Raw genomic sequence first — 16,794 nt, forward strand, 5'->3', positions numbered from 1 at the left:
CAACATGTGAGAATGTGACTTACATGAGAGGAGAAAATTAAATAATCAGGTTCCATTATGAACAGAATGTCCTTAAAGTGCAGATGTGCTGCACACATACTGTACTAAAAAATAGTCTGGATTTGGCTGGATTCTTTTTACGCTTGAAAGCTTTTCTTCATAGTTTTTAGACTACAGTTTGCCTTAAAGGGTTATGTAATGTATTAAAAAAATGCTTTAATAAATGGCTTTATCTTTGTTAGCTGGGTTATTAAATTGAAAAAATGTAATAAACTTGATTAGTTTGGGAAGTCAATGGAAGCTTGGCTATTTGAGTCTCTAATCCTATTAATTAGATTGTGATTGGATTAATATTTGCTGTGCAGCAGTGTTTTAAAAGAAGTGCTGGTCTCTTCAAAGGGAACTGCATAAGCAGTTAACTCCCAAGTGCTTTGGGGGGGTTTAACAGCTTGTTTCTAGAAATACAGGGCAGATCCAAGAGTATTGAAACAATACTTACCTTCCAAAAAATTCAAGGTTCTTTTTGTTCGTTTGGTTTGCGGTTTTTTTTGTGTTGGGTTTTTGTTTGGTTTTTTTTCTTTCTTTCTTTTCACGTAGAATCCCTAGTAAAATCTCTTTTTCTCAATGGAATGTTTTGGTTACGGAAAGCCTCACATTGCAGTAGATTTTTTTTGTTGTTAATTGGGCTACTGGTTTAGAATAGAAAATTGATGCTGCTGCAAATAACTGCAAAGTATCAGTGACTGAAGCCTGTTCGGAGTATTTCTGCACGTAGGTATAAGAATAAAGTTCAGAATTAGAAGCCTAAACATAATCCATAGTTTAGAAATGAAAGGAAATACAGTTTTCTGCAGCTGAGATCATTTGCTGTTTCTTAAAAACTGCAGACAGATTGAAATGACTGCAAAACACCTCTTAGAAGTGTAGAAGAATGCAACAAAGGTATGTCTGTGGAGATACATGTAGGTAAATGAAGTGTTATAGTATTATTGGGGTAGTTTGTGTATGCAGGAAAGAAAATGTCAGAATGATAGAAAAAATAAGGACAGCTGAAAGGTTGAGGTTACAGCTCTGATGATGATGGTTGAGAAATGCAGCTGCTATCCTGTTTCACTGTCTTGCTGAGGAGAATGTAGCTCTGTGAATAGATTGTAGGTGGTTGCTCTTTAATAGCCTGAACCCTCTGAAACCCTGCAGGAAGCTTGACATTAAGGTTGTAATATTGGCATTCCCTGATTGCCTCTCTGTGCAGTTACAGCATTCAGTAAAGATACTAAGTCCAGTTGCTAGCCTTAGTGGCCCAGGAGCATGCTACTTGAAGAACCTGTGCTGTTTTGAGATCAGAAGGGATCTTGGAAAATACAGAAACCACATTAAATAGTCTGGGGTTTCCTTGCCTAAGGCAGAGACTAAATTTCTTAAGTCTTCTGCTTTACAAATAAATTTTGTGCCATCAAAGTTAGGTCCTAAATCTGTGTTGGAACTGCTGGATTGCAACTTTATGTTGAGACGTAGGACCCTTTTTCCATTTAAAGCAGGAATTTGGCTTTTAGGGGGAAAAAAAATCCTTTTTACAGTTTTGCTCTTTGATTATGTCATAAAATATTTTTTTAGAATTTTCAAGGTGATAAATTTGTGCATTTAGATTAATTTGAAGCTGAGCTATCTGAAAAATCGCATAACCTCTTTTTATTTGTCCTGAATGAACTTTACCATAAAATAAGAGTCATACTTCAGATTCTCCCTATAGTTAAAATTAATTGAAAACCTGTCCTCAGGCTTCTTTTAAAGAAAGTAGATCATAATTTAGAACTTTTTGTTTTTTTTGCTTATTGTGAACTATCGATACCAAAGGTAACATACATCACAGAGCAGCACAACTGCTCCGGTATTACTTCCTCTGAGAGGATGGGAGGAGAGGCACTGCTTTATTAAAAGACAGAGTAGTTTAAGGGTTTTCAGAATGAATCAAAGCCCTTCTGATGAAGGGTCTGGGCAAAAGCAGTCCATGCTGCTCTGTTCTAGGCACTGGCTGCTGTAGTCACTGTTTAGCACAAAGTAACCAAGAGCCAAGTGCCACAAAGAAAAAAAAAAACACATTTTGCTGGCAAAAGACTTTTACAGGAAAAACATTTTGAATCTAGTTTACCTACTGGATTCACCAGGTGACTTAAATGAAAATGTAGTTGTCCCATATTTACACAAAATGAAGATGTGGTTTTGCAACCTGAAATTCTTTCTCAGTTTTTTTCCATGCAAAAGGAAATTTTAAATTAGTGTATTAGCAGAGTAAAGCTCAGGAAGGTTGAATAAAAATGACACATTTCTTATTGACACCCGTTTTGACTTTCTCAACATCAGAATTAAAAATTAAAAATTCAAAAAGATAAAGTTCCTTTCCTGTCTTGGCTTGGTATGCCTAAGTTTTATGCCCAGTTAATTTTGAGTCATATCCTTAAATTTTTATTACCCTGGTTTTAATAATTTGGCTAATCTCATTTGCTTTTTAGAATGCATGTGTAACTTCATTTTCTTCTACTTTATGTTTTTATTCATAAGTTTAGTTTTAACTCTTCTGTATTTCCTGTTTCTATGTAGGCTTATTCTTTTGATCATTACTATTGTCTTTAAATTTCCAGATTATAAGTTGTGGTTGGCAAAGTACAAGGGAAAAGCAACAAATATAGCAGCTATGTGAATAGAGGAATATTCACAAAGCTTAACAGAAAACTAGCAATAAGCTTGTTTTCTTATGCTCTGTCTATGTTCAGTGGAGAGAGGGATGGACTTCTCTGATGGTACACCTAAATAAGGCTTCAGCTTTGAAACTTTCTTTAAGCTCATCTTTCTTCATTGTCTGTGGGGAAAGACCAACATTTCTAAGATTCACCCAACTTTCATGTTGGGAAGGACTTCATAGTTTTCGAGTAGGAATCTCTCAGATACTTGTGCATCATGCAATAGTAATGCCTCTAAATGCTGTAAAAGTAAATTTGTGAACACTAAATGTATCCTTCTGAGAGTAAAAGTACATTTTGTACTGAAGTACAAATCTGCATGTTTCCAAAAATATTGTAGATGGGTGCTTCTGATGACTGAGCTTTCATAATGGAGTTTACGTCAGGGGTTTGTAATTACATTGATTATGCAACTGTAGCTCTCTTTGAATTTCCTTTAGCAGGCAGCTCCTACACTGATTTAAACATCCCTTTATCTTGGACTAGCTCCATGTGAGAGTTTTGTTTATCCTTGTGCTTTGGTATATCCAACTGGGATTAAAACCCAAACTTTTACTTACATAATGTATGATGATTTTTTTGCTAAGTAATTTCAGATTCAGATTGTGGGCCACAATTTGCTGTGAGAACAGTACTCCACAGTTAATCTTTTTCAGGAGTGGAGAACACGCAGCTATTAACTATTGAAGCTTTCCTGAAAATAAGGAAATGTTTTCTACCTAAACCTCAATCTGACCTATTAGAATAATTGGGAGCCCCTTAGCACAGAAAATCAGAAATGTACATGTAGATAAATTGTAAAAAGATGATGCAGATAAATGTAAAAGATGTAGATAAATTGTAAATATAACAATGGAAAGTGCATTTTACACGTTCCATTTTTAACTTTGGTAGAAGGATATATAGGATGCTGCCTTGAGTGTTAATTCAGAGTTACCTAGCAGTAAAAAATCAAAGGGACCAAAAAGCTAAAACAAAGGAAACTTCAAATTAAAATTAATTACCCAAATTTGGGATTGAACAGTTTTTGAACTAGAGTCTTAAAAAGTCTGTGTGAATGAAAAGGGTATTCTTGTATGATTACGTAGCAGATCAGAAAGAAGTTACAGGAAGAGATATGTAAAGACCTCTCAGTGTTCTTTTTAAATTTAATTCTGGTGGAGTTACTGCTATGAAACCACTGCTATATTCCTGTTGTTGAATATATAGATCTTTTCTTGCTGTCTAGACCGCACAGTTTTATGTAATTTACTCTGCATTTTTCTTTTTTGCACTATATCTTACAAGAAGAAAATGTGGATTTTCTTTATTAATTCCATCCAAAGCAATTTTCTGTTTTAATTGAGATTCATACAAGCAACTTCCATTGGCATAAATACTGATTACAGAGGGATTTATAACCTCTCAGAAGCAGAATGTATGTAGTTTTGTTTTTCCCTTGGCTAGATTCCTTGCAGACTAAATATTGCAGTTCTCATCTTGGTAGGGTCTAAAATTTAGCCCCTTCTTGTCCCATCAAAGCAGACTGCTTTGCACAGCTGTTTGGACATCATACAAATATGTTCAATTATCCTGTAATGTTCATCTGCTTTTCTATCTTGCTGATTTATGTCTGCACCAGTCTTGACAACCCATCCGTGCTCCTGAGTGCATGCTGGAACTCCTGCATTGTTCTGTATTTTCACAGGAGATGGTGAGCTCTATACCTTTGGAGAAGCTGAAAATGGGAAACTGGGATTATTGCCTGAACAGCTGAAGAACAGTAGAGTCCCACAGCCTGTACTGGGAATTATGGAAAAGGTTAATAAGGTCGCTTGTGGTGGAGAACACACCGTGGTGCTGACAGGTATGCGATTTAACTGTCCTTAGTTTACAGCCCTGTAACTTAATCAGTAAACTCCATTTAGAATTTACATCCCACTGAAATGTAAGATGCTGTAGTGATCCTAACTGGAAGACCATTCAAGGTCTTCATCAAGGGGGTAGAAATCCTTGTAACAGGTAACCTAAATACAGGCATGTGCTGTGCATATCCTTTTGCTGCAGGATAAACTTCATCGGATAATTGCAACAGAGGAGTTTACTGACAGCTCCTACTTGGCACCAGTGATTACACCACGTGCATGTCCTTGCCTTTACCTAAAACTTCTGCAGCAAGTTTCCATGTAAATGTCCTTTTTATTTAACAGCATAAATGATGAACAGAGTTGTTTTGCTTGTAAGAAAATCCTATAAGAGCTCAAGTGACCAAAATGAGGTAACTTTCCACGGATGGGATCTGCGTAGCATGCTGTGCATGCTGTGCCTGACTGAAGGCCTGTTCGGTTCCACACAGCTCAGGATTCCCAGCATCTGGAGGGCTGTGATCTATTGATATTGATCTATTTATATTGATATTATCAATTTATACTATCTTTTTTTTCTTTATAGTCTTAGCTCCAATAAATAGCATTTTAAGACATACTTTACGGAGTCTCTCACTTGAATTGTTTCTTCCTTCTGAGAAGCTTGAAAGTGGCATTGGTATGAGGGGGTAACTATAGAGGAAAGCTTCCATTCTGTAGTAAATTTAAATGACCCTGAATATTTAGGAAGGCATTTAGGATGTCACTTTTTAAGTAGTTGTCTGCCAATAGTGATGGAGATGCACAATCTACTGCATGCCTAAATGGATTAAATATCTCCTGTTGTGGTACAGACTTTGCCTGTGACTGTGAGCAGAATCTTTAGCATACATATAAAACTAGTACAAATATAGACAACATATCGTGCAAGTTATAAAAATACAACTGTTATATATCATTAGTTCACAGAGTTGTATTTATAATACTTGGAAGATGAAATATGGTGTATATTACTGTACTGCTAAATAGTTGTGTGCGTATGGTAAATTAGCTTTTAAAAGAGATATATGCTAAGTATTGCTACCTATTTATTTCCACAAGTTCTATCCTGAACTGTAGTAGTATAGAAGCAGGAAAGGGGAATGTGATTTTGCCCACTGATGACTTAACAAATAGCAGCTTTGGCTTGTAATGAATTCCACAGCTGTATAATATCCCTGTAATTATCTCCTACCAAAACACAAGAACTGTAAAAACCAAGTAGGATGCATACTTATCAGTCCTTTTCTGTATTTTGAAAATGCTAAAGTCATCTCTTGTTAATCTGGTTGAGTGTCTTCAAGGCTATGTAATCAAAATTTCTAAAATATAAATTGAAAATCTAACTGAAATTGCAAGTAGTATGATGTGGTATTGTACTGTAAGCCACTGGGGAGAGTAAAGGTGGAAGTGATGTGCTGGGAAAGGTTATGTGTAATGATGAGTCAAGCTGCAAGATTCTGGGTAGGTTAAAACTCCTTTGGGAAAACTATGAAGAGGAAATAACAGCTAATCCAGGAAATAATGCAAACGTTTGTCTACATTTCAGTGCCTTTGTCTCTCTTCCTCCACCAACATACAGTCTTACCCTGGCAATATCTATGTCATAAAATACATTTCTTTACATGAAATCAGATTAGCATTATCAGGAAAAAAATTACTATAAATTTGGGGGCAGCAAATGCATAAATCATGGCATTATTTTATGCATTATAAAGTGAAGTTCTGCAGAAATAATTTGATTATCATTATTGATTATTTTTTTAACTGTAACTCTGAAGCCAACCAATACGTATTTTGTTTTAATGGTATTTCATGTGATAAAATTTCACTATAACAAATGGCTGTTACAGAGCTATAGTAGGAAGATGTAGATCTGGATGCATCATCATTATAGTGAGATCTGTACATAAGCTAGAGCAAAGAGGCAAAATATAAATTTCAAAAACAAATATAGTGAGGAAAACACCATAGTAAGTCAGTGTCATTGTATGTAAGATTTCTTTGCCTATGGAAATAGATTTTGTAGTAGAAGGCAAATAAGAAATTTCGTTTTGCCTTAGCTGGCACTCAATGATTGAAGTGTTGAGTGCCAGAAGATCCAATTGAGTCAAGAGAAGAGGAAAACAATACTGTCCAACAAAGTACATTTTCCTAAAGATTAATATTTGTGAAAGATCAGATTGGTGGTTTTAAATGTGATTCAGCTATTATTAAATAGGCTACAGCTATGGACTTCTGCCATAGACACTTAGAACAGAAGAGTAGAGGATAATGGAAAAACTGTCTCAAGTGAAAGATAGTTCATCAGGAGTGTAGACATACAGGAATTTTTCTGACTCAAAAGAAAATTCGGGGAAAAAAATAGAGGAAAGAGGTAGATCATTTAAAAAGTGAGTGTAGCATACATGCATTGTAGGCTTTGCACCAGAAACTTTAATTGAAATCGGTACTGAACTGCATATGGCGTTTTGAGATGAAGTGGCATGATCACAGATTGAGAATTCTGATGAGGAATGTATCTTCAAAGAGAAACAGAAACATTTATACCTCTTTTAAGCTCATTTTCCCAAATTAAGAATGTACTACAGTTGTGAAGAAATTCTGAATTTCATGTATCATATTCCATGAAAATGGGTTCTGCTTGGCTTTAGTAACACAATATATACTGATACAGTTTTCACCTTTTCAGGATCTTTCCAGTTTTTCAGAGTGTGTCATTTCAGTCTTAAAAAATAAGAAGTGAGTGTCTGACTATTGTATACTCCCCTGTTTCATCTATCTCATTTAACACAGGAATAGGATAGGAGAAACTGTTGCACATCTTGGCTCATTTCTTGTCATCAGTTCTACTTAGGGTTTATCAAATTAGAAGAAAGCATAATTCAGTTATCTTACTGAGTACGAGGCAAGTTTCTTCCTGACTCTCATACATAATTAGTCTATTCCAAAGCACTTCATTTGATTTCTTTTTTATGACTGTCTTATCTATTCTATTGGCAATTTTGCATGGTAAGAACCACTGTTATCTGGGTTATTAAATCAAACTACTATTTGGAATCTCTCCAACAAGAATCAGAGTAAATATTAGAAACTATATATTAAAATAATTTTATTTTTTTCTCTGAAACTTCAAAATCAAAGCTCTTTTTTTTGTCCCAGAGAACAAAACAATAAACTGTTGAGAGGAATGATTTGGAAAACAACTTTTTAAAGACACAAGGTTTTAGAACTGATGTATTGGAAACCATCTTCTTTACAAGTCTTACTGTTACTTCTTCCTTTAATAATTGCAATTGTTCTAGCAAATAAACATAATCACAGTTAAAAATTCTATCATGCAAAAGCTTTCTCTCACTGTCACAGCACAAACCTATTCATTTCATGACAGTTTATCAGCCAGTTCAAGAAGATCATATCCTCCTCCCAGACAAATTCTCTCAGAGACCAAAAAACATTCATCCACTACCCACGATGCTTGGAAATGCTTCCTAATGAAAATAAAAGCTGTTGATATAATCACATTCAAAAGCGATATGAGCGAACAGCAATCTCAATGTGCGTACTTTTTCAATAAAGCTTTTTAAAAGGTAGAATAATAATAACTTGTGAATCTAGAAATTGGAGAAGAAGAAACAGATGTTTGGGAGTGGCTTTAATATCTTCCAGTTTTTCTCAGATGATGACAGATCCTCTGGGAATAATCCTGTCTATAAAAGGATATATTATCTCCTTTTATTCTCTGAAAGGAGGGAAAGCAAAGATATCTCTTCAAAGGAAAAAGTGAAGCAGCCCTTCGAGAACAGATCGTTTGACATAACAATACGACACATTAGTGTGCTAGTGTGTAAAATGTTTGATTTTTCATCTTCTGTCTCAAGGTCTTTTTAAAAGAAAAGAAAGTCAAAGATACCCTTTTGAAAGAGGATGAAAAGGATGAAAAAGCTCTACCTTTTCATGACAGGACTTCAAACCATATAGGATTATCTAGATTTTTCAAAACGTTCTTACATCTGTATACTATTTATACTGAAATCCCTAAATCCAATTACTAGCTCTGGTAAAAGTGAGTTTTGTGTTGACAGCTGATTTTTACAGCAACATTTTTCAGCATAAGCTGTTTAAAAGTAAAGCTATAGTAAGAGTGAATAGCCCATTGACATAAATGAAGTAGTAGTAATAGTAGTAGTAGTAGTAATAGTGATGATGATGATGATGATGTTCAAGGAAAATTAATCTCTATCGAAAGCTATAAGCATACCTGTCTGTTTCTGGCTTTCTTCTGTGGATTTTTTACTTTGTAATACAGCCTTAAATATGTTGCAATGAAGGCACGAGTTTTAAGAACACTTTTGGAGCTCCCTCAGTTCATTCAGGAAATAGCATGTGTTAAAAAACAATCTGAAAGCTATATAGGTTTTTACCTAGAAGTATTTTATTTATAGTGACAGTGGTCACTGAGATTACAGAGCTGTTATGTGCACCAGAAGATGCCTGAAAATGTTGGTGATACACAGTTACAGGGACATATGCCTGTTCTTCCAAAATATGAAAATGTGGGAAGTAAAGGGGAAGCAGTCCCAGCGCTCAAGTGCTGGAGGTCACTTGGAACAGTGAAGCCACTGGCTTCTGTGCAAGCTCTGAAACCATTTATCTTCATCCTTCAAGGGGCCTTCTCATGAGCTGCTGTGGAGACAAGAGCTCCTTCCTTGAGGCCAAGACGGGACTTGTTTTTGGTTTCTTCTGGATGCTGTTAATACAGCTGAGCCTTCCTCGTGATTCACCCTGGAGGCAGTGCTGCATCCCTCGTGCTGCTGTGGCCATGTCTTTTCTGTCCCCTTGTACCGCTCTGGTGCTGTCTTGACTGTTCCACAGGAAGCTGTATCAGCAACAAGCCTCTGAACCTGGCTTACTGAGCTGAGCTGACTCACTAGGTAGACAGGTGGACAGCAGAGACAGTGCAAGTGGAGACTGAAGAGAGAATGGGGGAACAAGATCTGCCCTTTTGCTGGCAGTACATTTCATTTGTCTCATTCAACCATGTCCTTACTGGGACTGAGGACAGTGAGAAGAAGGTGTCAGTGGGACTATATCCCCTTTAGGATTTGTGCTGTAGGCAAATTAATTTACAAATTCCAAATTCAGAATGATGAAATTCACCTCTCTCATTTTATCACTAAGTCTGTGAGGTTGCTTTGCCATAGACTTCTCTTTCCATATATTTATAAAGACAGTTTGGAGAAAATTCCTCATTTCTGCTACATGAGATTATTACTGAGATTGGGCCTCACTTCTGCACCAGAATGGCAAGGCATTTAAGAAAGGTGCAAGGGTTTTGTCCTCCTCTGCCTTGATACTTGACTAATAAGCAAATTTAGGTCCATTAGAAGATATCATTCTTCTTATAAAGGCACTCTAACTTGTTTTTGGATTGGCCCGTTCTTCTCATTATCAGTAGGAACAGGAAAGAAACATCTCCCTCTAAACACAAATGCAAAAAGCATTGCATGTTTCAAGCTAGATAATGTGAAAAAACTCCAACTTCACTCAAAATAATTATGTTAATCAGATAAAGGCACATAATTTGAAAATTATGAGATCTGCCAGTTTCCAAAGAAATGTTAAGACTGATGCACTACAGAATTTACAGAATAAGCCATCCTGACCAAGCCGTTTACTAAAATGATGATTAGACTTTTCTTTGCTTAGAGGAAGCTCCTGTCTTTCAGGTTTAGTTTCTTGATTTCTATGCAGAAAGTCTAAATGTAACAGAAAAATTCTTACTACTTTTAAAGACCCTGAGGTGTTGCTTTCTTGCACTGAAATTTCCAGCAGAGGGAGCTTTACTATTACATTTAGGAAAAAAACCAGCTTTACTCGATATTTTGCATTTACAATCTGAAAAAGTGTGAGACCATTGGGGTTTTTTATAGTGTGAATGAATGACATCTTAATATGGAACAATTTCAAAGGCACAGAAAGGGCAAACACTTTCTTAGAGAGAACATTTCCATTCATAGTGTTACAGGTTTTCATCATGGTTCCTTTGAAATTGGAAAGTTCAGTTTAAGCTACTAAGTGTACTACGGTGGTAATATGGAATTTGATCTGTTCTCTGCTTTCTCTTAAAGTTGTAGTAGTGAAGGATTAGTTTGGGGGAATGGTAGCATATTTTGGTTTTAATATTTCTCCAGTTTGTGGCTGCTCTGAGAATTTGGTTGCACAGTATGAACTACTTTTGTGGCACTGAAACTGACGTCGCTATGCCAATGACCTTGTTTCCTTGACACAAAGAAGGGCTCAAAAAGCAAAGACACTGTTGATTGTTGTTGCATACATTCAGCTGTGGATGCAGATTCCTCCTGTGCTTTTGAAGGTGGTAGGATTTTGGACCTGATGACATCTGTGCCGCAGGAGCAGGCATGCGCTGCACTGTGTGACAATGATGTAACACTCTGTTATGCCCAAGTCTCAGTTATTTTTGTTTGACATAGAGTATTTTTTGTCCTCTGTCTTTCACAGGTTTTTGTAACATTTTTTCAAGTTGTAACTAGTACTTCTTTAGCTTTTCCTTTGTTGCTTACATGCAGAATTAAAAAGAGCAGGGAATAAAATTCTAGGAAAACTTCTCCTTTTCCCAAAAAACCTTAGCCCTTGAATTTCCCTTTTAAAGCATGATCTCATCAAGATTTCCAAGCTTCACAGTCTTTCCCTGTTGTGATCGAGTGCCAGGGATGGACACACCAAGAATCTTTATTGCTTTGGAGAAGCTCTTAATCTCTTTCCTGGCACAGACAATCCATTAAATGGCCAAAAATAAATGTGGAAAGATTATTATTCTGTCACAAGATAACACAATTATGGTGTTCTCTGTATTTATTGCAAGGCTGATGTGGTAGCCGAACAGAGTACTGAAACCTGTTCTGTTACTGTTGCAGTCTCTTCTTACACACAAATTAGTATTGGTTTGAAGATGTCTGGTTTAGAGGATTTAGTGTCATACAGTGTACATGCAAATAACCAGAAACTAAGGTGAAACTATTGTACTTGAAAATGCACATATATGTCTTGAATTAATTACAGTATGTAAACTGCCATACATTTTTTGTTAGCTGATGTTTTGTGTACATGTGATTAATGGATTATCTTGTGCTTATGTTAGAAAATATATGGGATATTGAACCATTCAAAATTCTTTTCTGTATATTTTTAGTGCTTCATTACCTGGTTTTTAAAATTTTGTTTGATCTTGTTATTGATAAATTTAATTGATTAGTTGGTATATTTTTTCATTAATAAAACATTGCTTTTTCATGCTGATGTCACTTGACTTTCACTTGGCTAATCGAAAGCAGGTTATAATGTGTATGTCAGTGTATTTGGTGTTAACTTTGCTTATACATTTTCAGAGACAGATGTATATACTTTTGGACTTGGACAATATGGGCAGCTGGGACATGGTACTTTTATTTTTGAAACCTCAGTACCGAAGTCTGTGAAACACTTGAAGAAGCATAAAATATCTAACATTACATGTGGGGAAAATCATACTGCTGTAGTTGCAGGTATGTAGGTGAAAAATCCTGAAATGAGCTTCCAGTGACTATTATACCATAAAAGTTTTCTTTATAAAAATAGCAGTAGAAGAAGACATATACAGACTTACCAGTTAAGGTTAAGTGAGTTAACCTCACTGACTGGAAAGCCAGATTTGATTTTAGGAATTTCTGATTCACGGCCATGTTCTGTACATGGTATCCCCTGGGGAATTGTAACCTCATCATCGTGCCTTGCTAACAAGTATTCTTGTTTAGAAGCCTTTGTTTTGCTATGCAATTTCAATCTTAGTGTTTTGGTGGTGGTGGTGGGTTGGATTTTTTTTCCAAAATTGTCTAGACTAACTCTAATCTCTGACAGAACGTTGTCTGAAAATATGTGTATTCTGTTGAAAATCTGAAAATGAGTGTTCAGCTGTTGCTTTTGGAAGAGAGGTGTTCCTTGCATGGCCTGTTACTTTGTTTGTAATGGTTTTGTTCTGGTTTTGTACTGAATCTTTGGTATTAATAACATCCTTTTTTTTCTCTACACAGAGAATGGCCTTATGTTTACTTTTGGAGATGGGCGACATGGCAAGTTAGGACTCGGAGATGAGAATTTTACAAATCAGTTTGATCCCACTCTGTGTTATAATTTCTTGAGTTTCACAGTCCTTTTGGTAAAACTTCTGTTCATGCTTCTCTGACATCAAAATGTTTATATTTTTATGAAACATGTTATCAGTGAGAGTGGAAATCTCATTATAAAATTATTTTTTTCTACAACATTTAATTAGCAGACAACACAAATTGAAAGAAAAAGGAAATTATACTTAATTATCACACTGTTCATTTCTTTTAGAATGTACTTGGCTTGGACTACACATGTAGACTGCTTTTTAGGGTTTTATTCAGTAGTGTTGTGCTATAATGTTTTGATCTATAGAGCTGGTAGTAGCCTATAAAATTAAATATTTGTTGCTCTTAGATTGTTGGCAGTAGGGGGGAAATTAATATCTGTTCTGAAAACAGCAGAGTGACATCTTTTCAATTTTAATTATTGTTTGTACAGTGGGATATTTATTGAATCTTAAGAAAATTTGAGGTGTTGCTTTTTTGAATCCCAATGGGATGAGAAAGGAAAAATACTGTTTTCTTTTAAGGGCATTGTTTTCACCTGTTTCTTGAGTTGTTAAGAAATAAATATCACAGAATTGCAAGCATCAAAAATGCAAACAGAACTCAGGATTGAGCAAAATTTAGGACAAAAGTCTGTGGCTCACTTCTGTTGGTTTACTACACTTCAAGTTTAAGAAAGTTTTATCAGAACGGGTAAGGGGTTTAAACTTTTTAGAAAGTGAAACCTCTGATCTTTATGTAATTATACTTTGTCTATTGGAGGGTGTAGGACTTTGTATTACGTTTTGTGGATGTTGTGATAAAATATTTAGGTTTGTGTCACTGAAGTTATCAGGATTGCCCACATTTGACTTGCTTCAAAATAATTAGCTCCAGTCCCTTCAAAATCAGTGGAAATATCTTTTCTTTCTTCTGTATCAATAATTTGATAGATCTATCTAGTGTTCTGTTCAATACAAATATGTTGTTTTTAAGTAGGAAGAAATTAACATCTATCACTAGTCATTAATAATTGTAATTATGTACTTTTATATTGCTAAAGTTGTTAGGAGCTACATTTGAAGCAATTTAACATATCTTACTTTTATTATGTTTTTCTTATAATGTAAGTCCCTAGAGATGATTGCTAGAAAATTAGATCCTTGCATTGATTCTTGCAAATGAAATAAGCAGACCTTTTTTTGTAGGTTGCTTGTGGTGGTTGTCACATGCTGGTTTTTGCTGCTCCAAGACCTAAAGGATCTGAAGAAATACTCTTAGGAGATTTAAATGAGAGCCATTTGACTGCTACTATCTCTAAAATGAGTGGAGAGTCACTACTAATAAACACCTTACAACTAACAGCAGCACGAATGCGACGTCGAGAGAGGGTAAATTCAGAGCTGTTTAGACTTGTCATATTTGTTTTAGGAAACAAAGTATCTTTTTAAACTAAAATCACAGCATATTTCCTGCAGATAAATATATCTCATTTGGAGAAAAGTAACTCAGTATTATTTGAGAAACTACTATTTTCATTTTAAATAAAAAATCGAATTTTTATAATCCTTTGTCTATATTTTAAGGCTGCTTGAGATTATTGTGTAGAAATTACTTCAAATATCCCACTATATCTCTTCACTTTTTATAAATAATTAAAATACTGAAGAAATTCTGTTTATGCTTTGCATACTAAGTTACAACATCAGTTGTGTCATCAACTAAAGGAGAATACCACTGTTAAGTATGAGAGATTGCTTACATTTTATTCTTCTATTCTTGATTATATTTTTTCTAATCTTCTGAAGGAAAAGTCACCAGAACAGCGTATTCGAATGGCACAAACTCTGCCTCCACTGGGAGAAAGCTTCTTAAAATCTTCATTGCCTGTAACTAGCAATACTAGCCCATTCTGTTCTTCTGCAACAAGTCTTCCCAAATCCAAACCTATGAAGGACAGAGACCATGAAAAAGGTGAAGTGTCCCCACATTTTGTTGCCGTTTTCTGGGAATTATTTAGTTTGGCTCTCATAATTCATGAAGAGATGCTTAGTTTGAACATGAAAGAATGTTTACATTCAGTTTTAACTCAAGAGTGTCTGGCAGAATATAGACATGAAAGTTGAGAAATGCGTACAAGAAATTGCCTTATGCCTTGGCTCATGTTTGGAAAACATGCTTAAAGATTTAGAGGAGGGTTGAGTGAAAGAAAAACAAATTCTGAATTGTAGCTGAGGTGCCTTAAGCCTGTAGAAATATCAACAAAAATACTGTAAAATTAGTAACTACTTTCTCAATTTTCATTGAAAAAAATAAGAATTACAGACATAAAAAAATATTAGGAACAATCATAAGGACACAGGAAGGCTTACAAGAGACCTTGGATAAAAAAAGAGGCCTACTAATTCTTACAGGAAATTTCTTTTTTACTTGGAAATGCAAAAGTACTCTTCACTCTCTGTTAAGTAAGATAATAAGGATTAGCAATATTCTAGCTAATGCAAAAGCCTAGATAACAGTGATGCTGTTACAGTGTTGGACTTTAGCACAGATTCTCTAGAGCAGTCCTGGACTTCATCTGGTTTCCTGGGAAGAGCAGTGCTAAAGAGTGCAGGATGCAGTTCTTCTATGTAAAAGTTAACTCAGATTTATTGGACAGTCAAATCAAATTTGACAGTAATTAATTCAGTTAGAACTAGGATGATTATTTGTAAAGCTGCCAGCATGTCCATTAGCATTTCTGGTCCCAGAAACGCCATGCAGTGAAATTTGGAATTCCTTTAGAGTCTTCTGAGGCCTAAAAACTCAGGTTTTGTGCCATATGAAACTGGTCATATATCTGATGAACTTGAGGTGAATGTGAAAATTATGTAGGTACATTTTTGTGGTGCTGTATTGGAGTTAAACTCACTGTCTCTCCATCCATTACATGGATAATGTGCAATGTAGATAATACGACTGCAGCTAATTTAGTCTAATTGGCACTCTATTATTAAAGAGATTAACAAAAAGATGCTTTGTTCCATGCAATATTTATTCTTTGAAAGCCTGCAAAAATGGTCAGAGCTCTATAGTGCACTGAGACTGGATTGCTGAGTTACCTCTAATGTTAATAGTGATGAAAAGGTGGTAGAAGCGTTTCTGCTGTGTCTTAGGCTGGGGGGATGAGGAATCTCAGGACTTTGGTCCTATGTCAGTAAAATAGAGATAGTATCTTTTTTGCAAGAGTGGGGTGTTCTGTTTGCTATATATTCCTTGTACCTATGGTATTTGTTTACTTCCCCCTATTTTACCTTAAAGAAAAGAAGCATCAGAATGATAAACCTGGTGACGGCTCTGCAGATGAAGATTCAGATAATGAAAATAATGCTGGACACCTTGGAGATACAACTGACATCCTAAATATGGTAATATATTCCACTAATGAATCTGTGATTCAATTGTTTTTATGCAGGACAAAGCAGCTAAATAATGTTTCAAGTTCAACATTTCAGTGTTCCAGGTTCTAGTGCAGAACTCCTGGCTAGCTCAGAATATCAAAAAGTACTGACATGCTGTTAAATGAGCATGCATTTCATATCGTCGCTATCCAATGCTAAAGTTTGTTTTCATTTTCCAAGTAATGCTGTAATATCAGATTGAAGCAGTCCAAGTAGTGCAGCGCCTCCCCGTGCTTTAGCTCTGTATATCAGGAAAGAAAAAAGAAGGATGCTGGATACCACATGGTATCTCTATCTCTGACCTTCCTCATCCTGATGATTTCCAAGAGAGTGAACTGCAGGAAATGAGGCTGTCTTTTCCTGTTCCTAGAATAAGTTTTTTTAGTACAAATGGATCATATTAAAGGGAAGATCAAAATGCAGACGTCTTTATTATTTTGTCATCCCCAAGGACATTCCTACATATTTCTTTTATTTAAAAAATATGTTCACCTTATCACTTGTGCACCTTTCCAAAACATTTCGTGCTCTTTGCAGGCAGGACATGTCCTGGCCTTAACACAGTGCACTGGAAAGAGAG

At 35.5% G+C, this 16,794-nt stretch overlaps 1 protein-coding gene across 1 annotated transcript in view; it reads left to right on the forward strand.

Annotated features, from left to right (window-relative positions):
- RPGR (retinitis pigmentosa GTPase regulator) overlaps positions 1-16,794 on the forward strand; it is a gene marked incomplete at both ends in the record, with an annotated part of 33,648 nt that overhangs the window by 15,624 nt on the left and 1,230 nt on the right. Inside the window, 6 exons of the mRNA XM_010193716.1 lie at positions 4,426-4,584; positions 12,031-12,186; positions 12,712-12,836; positions 13,983-14,165; positions 14,583-14,748; positions 16,075-16,181. Of these exons, the coding sequence (XP_010192018.1) occupies positions 4,426-4,584; positions 12,031-12,186; positions 12,712-12,836; positions 13,983-14,165; positions 14,583-14,748; positions 16,075-16,181 (896 nt within the window). The remainder of the gene's footprint in view (positions 1-4,425; positions 4,585-12,030; positions 12,187-12,711; positions 12,837-13,982; positions 14,166-14,582; positions 14,749-16,074; positions 16,182-16,794) is intronic.

The sequence above is a fragment of the Mesitornis unicolor genome, unplaced genomic scaffold, assembly GCF_000695765.1.
Source record: "Mesitornis unicolor isolate BGI_N332 unplaced genomic scaffold, ASM69576v1 scaffold51691, whole genome shotgun sequence".
Lineage (NCBI taxonomy): Eukaryota > Metazoa > Chordata > Aves > Mesitornithiformes > Mesitornithidae > Mesitornis > Mesitornis unicolor.